General features: G+C 32.5%; 1 protein-coding gene across 5 annotated transcripts in view; it reads right to left on the bottom strand.

Moving 5' to 3' along the window:
• Positions 1–1,167: 1,167 nt before the first annotated feature.
• Syncrip (synaptotagmin binding cytoplasmic RNA interacting protein) overlaps positions 1,168–4,279 on the bottom strand; it is a 31,863-nt gene continuing 28,751 nt past the window's right edge. For 2 of the 5 annotated variants that reach the window (XM_055602470.1, XM_055602472.1), the window contains one exon: positions 1,168–2,780. In XM_055602470.1, the coding sequence (XP_055458445.1) occupies positions 2,739–2,780 (42 nt within the window). In that variant the 3' untranslated portion in view covers positions 1,168–2,738. Of the gene's footprint in view, positions 2,781–4,019 lie in introns of those variants that run through there. The other 3 variants (XM_055602469.1, XM_055602471.1, XM_055602468.1) reach the window with 2 other exon arrangements.

Below are 4,279 nucleotides of genomic sequence, written 5' to 3'. Positions count from 1 at the left end.
GATTTTTACTACAGAAATTTAAGTTTGAAAATACCACGGTTAGTTATTTCTTCTCAGAACTTAATTGTTCACATCACTAATCACTACATGCATATTTAGCTCTGATTATATTGCTCAAAAACTGCACCCAATATCAGAACAGTGCAAATTATATTTAATTTTAAAAGTAATAATAATGGCTTGAATTCAAAGTCATTAAAATGAACACTGTCAAGTATTTTCACTTGAGTCTATATTTCATCACCACTGGTTATAGCCATCAATTCTTCACAATTTTTTGAATCATCAGGTTTCCCTCCCTTATCACCAAACTAAAAAGTCTTGAGAAGCCAACAGAGCTCCAGACTTCAATGTTTTCTTACAGAACACATTTGTGAACTTACAAAAGTGTTCATCATTCAACTTTGACAATGCAGTTAAGTCAAACAAACCTGTTGTAACATCCCAACAAATAAACCCAGGAATTAACTAAAAGACCTTGACAGTGTCCGTTAAAAATGGTATGACAGTTAAGTGCCAATTGGTATGGCAATGACCTCTTGGATGGGATCATTTTACTCCTTGGGCCTGGGTGGGAAGTGCCAGCACCAAGGATTACACTGAGATTGGATTTTGCTGAAGGCTACATTTAATTGACCCAGTTTCCATGACCTAGTATACTATGTTAGAATGAAATGTACATGTTTTGTGTAGCCCTCAAACTTACACTAAGATTTGAGAGGTGTACTTTTAAAAAGCACAGGGTAATATATAAAATCAGTGGAAGAAAGTTTCATTAAGCACCAGGAACATATTTTTGTCACCCCATACTCATTTAGGTAAGTTTCAATAACCGGCAAGGCACATTTACATATATTCCAATGAATACTTATTGACAAATTTTAAATTACACTCTATGCCCCAGCTATCCCAGTAACTGACATACAACATACTAAAATGGTTTATTAATGTAACAAAAAAAGAAAGAAAGAAAACAATTAATGGGAAACGTACAGGCTATTGGCAACCACTATTCTAAAATTATGTAAGTACAAATGAACATACTGAAATGTGTGCAATTCTAACTTTTTAAACCAGAAGATTTTCTATACTAACACACATTTATATTAATGACACATAAAAAAAATAAAAACTTTATTACAAAAATAAGTTACACTCGCCTCCAGCTTACAGTATAAAACAATTTTATTTGCAGGAATGCAAAATGATTGTTTGCCATGAGCATTTTGAACATATGACATGTCTAATTTTCTTGTTAAATTTGCATTTACTGGGGAACTGGTGTGTATAAAACCTTAATTAGGTATAAGCTCTGATCTTCATCGTGGTGCCTATTGGGTATGTGATATAACTGCAGTATCCCTTTGGGGAAGGGGAGAAGGTATTTTTTTACACCAAGTCCTCCTTAAACTATAATTTTACTTTTGACTTTAAGCTATCAACTTAGGACTTGGCAAAAATTTTTGAGGGTGATTCAATAGAGGATGCTTCACCACTGAACACTCACTGTCATCAAGGTGCTTTAGAAAATTAAAAACATAGCACAAATGATTGTATTCTATTCTACAAGTTATCATGACCTGCATAAGAAATGGAAAGCTGATTCACATTTTTATAGTGATCAGCAGTAACAAATGCACTAATGAAACATACCTTTTACCTAAAAAGCTAAAACTACAGCCATATACTAATTTCTATGATTTATGAAAAAACTTCAAAATATCCAAATGTCAGGCTTTGCTGTACAATTGTCAGTTTTAGTCTGACTTTTTATAAAGGGACACTGCAGTATTTAGTACAAGTTCGGATGCACTTTTTTTGAACATCTGATGTCTTACAAAAGTAACATCTTGCTAAACTATTATACATCCAAATAACTACAATATCTGAAGAAGCAAGGCTGCTTTTTCAGCCACAAAATACGACAAAAGCAAGGCCTGTTATGATGGTCATGAGGAAGTCTTACAAGCCTCTGAAACTAAAGGCAACTAAGAATGTTACATTTGGTATATTAAAATCTTACCCTCATATCATATTTAACAAGCCTTGCTTTTATCTACAAAGATTTTTCTATGTACAGTACAGACAGGGTATAGTTCAATCCTCTGCTACTGAGGTAGTTAACCAACCCTTTAAAAAAGGTTCTGAAAAGAACCACTATCTGGAATGCCTGACTAACCAGCTCTGATGATTACACCTGAAACTGCATCTGAACACAATTCAAAAGTGATTACTATAAAAAAGATATAGACAATCATGATTAACCTTGGTGAGCAGAAATAAAAATTTTAAGGGTACCAACAGTGGCATTCATCTATATCACTGCAATAAAATTTTAAATGCACAAATTCAAGAGAATATTTCAGAATACCACTGCTGAGATCCTTAATTTAAAAAAGAGGGGAAAAATCTACTTAGAGCAGATTTTTTAAAGAGAAGAACTTTATTCTTTATTAAGATACCATGCTAGAAGTTATGAAGGATTTTTGTTGGAACACATTTGGAAAATAGAGTAGCTTTAGTTTAATAACTTGCACTGCAGAGAAAATTGTTAAAGAAATTCATATCAAAGTCCAAGTATTAGTTCAATGTCCCGTATTTGATTCCATGATCTTCATAGGAAGGTCTTCTGCAATAGATTATTCTCCTATACAGCCGCGATATTTAAGGTTGCTTGATTTTCCTTACCATTACTCCACTGCAAGCTTCTGGTGTAATCCCACATAGCAAGTCAGTCTTCATTGTAACAGGTCAGGACCGGCCTCGACCCCTTTTCCCTGCTAGCCAGGTAACAAAAGGAATCAGTTAGATAAATCATTTAAAGTTAATTATGTGTACATACATAATGATATCATTAAAATAAAAAAGCTTTATACCATAATTCTTATTAAAAAAAAAAGAATCTATCAAAGTTGCCTTTAGAATAACTGATTTGCTTTTGCTTGGTTTTCACACTTGCTTTCATCTGAATCTTGGATTTGTTTTTTTTGGGGGGGGGTTATTTGACTAAGGTTTCAAAACCCCACTTTTTCACAAACTGATTTTAGTTAAAACTATTTCTTAAAGCACTAAACTGGTTAAGGTTATACCTTCAGGTACTTTTCCAATTAACTTGTAACAATTCCCATTTTTGAGACATGGAATAATCGTAAAAGTCAAAGCAAACATCTGAGATTTGTTTAACCTAGATATTCACAATCCACTCGTATACTTTTTTTTTTAAAAGCATATTCACATTATCTGTCTCACTTTGCCTGTCAAATATAAACTTCTAAATTTAAGAATGCCAATTTCATTTTTCCCCTTCATCCTACCCCCACCTATACACATACATACACAGCAAACCTCTTAATTTTCCCATCATTGCTATAACCAAAATTTGGTTATAACCACATAACCAAAATGTCTCAAATACAAATGGCAACCAATAGACCAGCTATAATATCGTTTATATAAACCAATCTATGAAGTAAATTTAAACTTTCAGTATTTACTAAATAGAAACGTTCTTTTCCATTTAACTAGGGGGAAACACAATGACTTAAGAAATTTCAACTCATAAATTAAGCACTCACATTATTCCCAATATCACATTAGAGTTTCTTTGCCGTCCCATGCTGCATAAAATAATCAAGAGGGCAATATACTCAATTTGAGATTTAATTGTTAGGAAAAACTTCCAACAACTAAGTGTTAAGTGTAACCTACATCCCTTTGAGACTACCTATAATTGTCCTTGTTATACAGTTTATGATAAAGTTAAGAGCTATAAAAATACTTACCAACTTAAAATTACTACACATAATTATTATAAATTTAGGTTGAGAACATGAAGTCTGTTGTATAATAGCACTTTAAACCAGAAGCAGTAAACTGCAACAAATCAGTGTTGTGTTATGTGCAGACATATTCCACACAAGGATTAACAAGGCACAAAACCCTTTAATTGGCCTTGGCATGCTATACAATTTGAACCAAATTTGCAAGAAATTTTGTGAAAAACGAATTGTAAACACAGTTTTAGTAAGTATACATTTAGATGTGAATTTTTTTATTGAAATTAACAACAGCATAAAGAATACAGGTAGCCAAATGGTTTTGAAAACCCAATTAGGTCAAGTTCTAAATTAAAAAATAGCAGTTGTGTACCAATTTACCTTATTCTAGCAATTTAAGTTGGTAACATACAAATAGTTGTTCTGATACAAGATATTGAAAACATACTCAGTTTTGAATCAACTACCTTTTCAAGACACCAAGTCTAAACACTACCCAGAAA

This window comes from Psammomys obesus, unplaced genomic scaffold (assembly GCF_907164565.1).
Source record: "Psammomys obesus unplaced genomic scaffold, mPsaObe1.curated_primary_1811, whole genome shotgun sequence".
NCBI lineage: Eukaryota > Metazoa > Chordata > Mammalia > Rodentia > Muridae > Psammomys > Psammomys obesus.
Note: the sequence above shows the minus strand (reverse complement) of the source record. Positions and strands in the feature narration are given on the sequence as shown.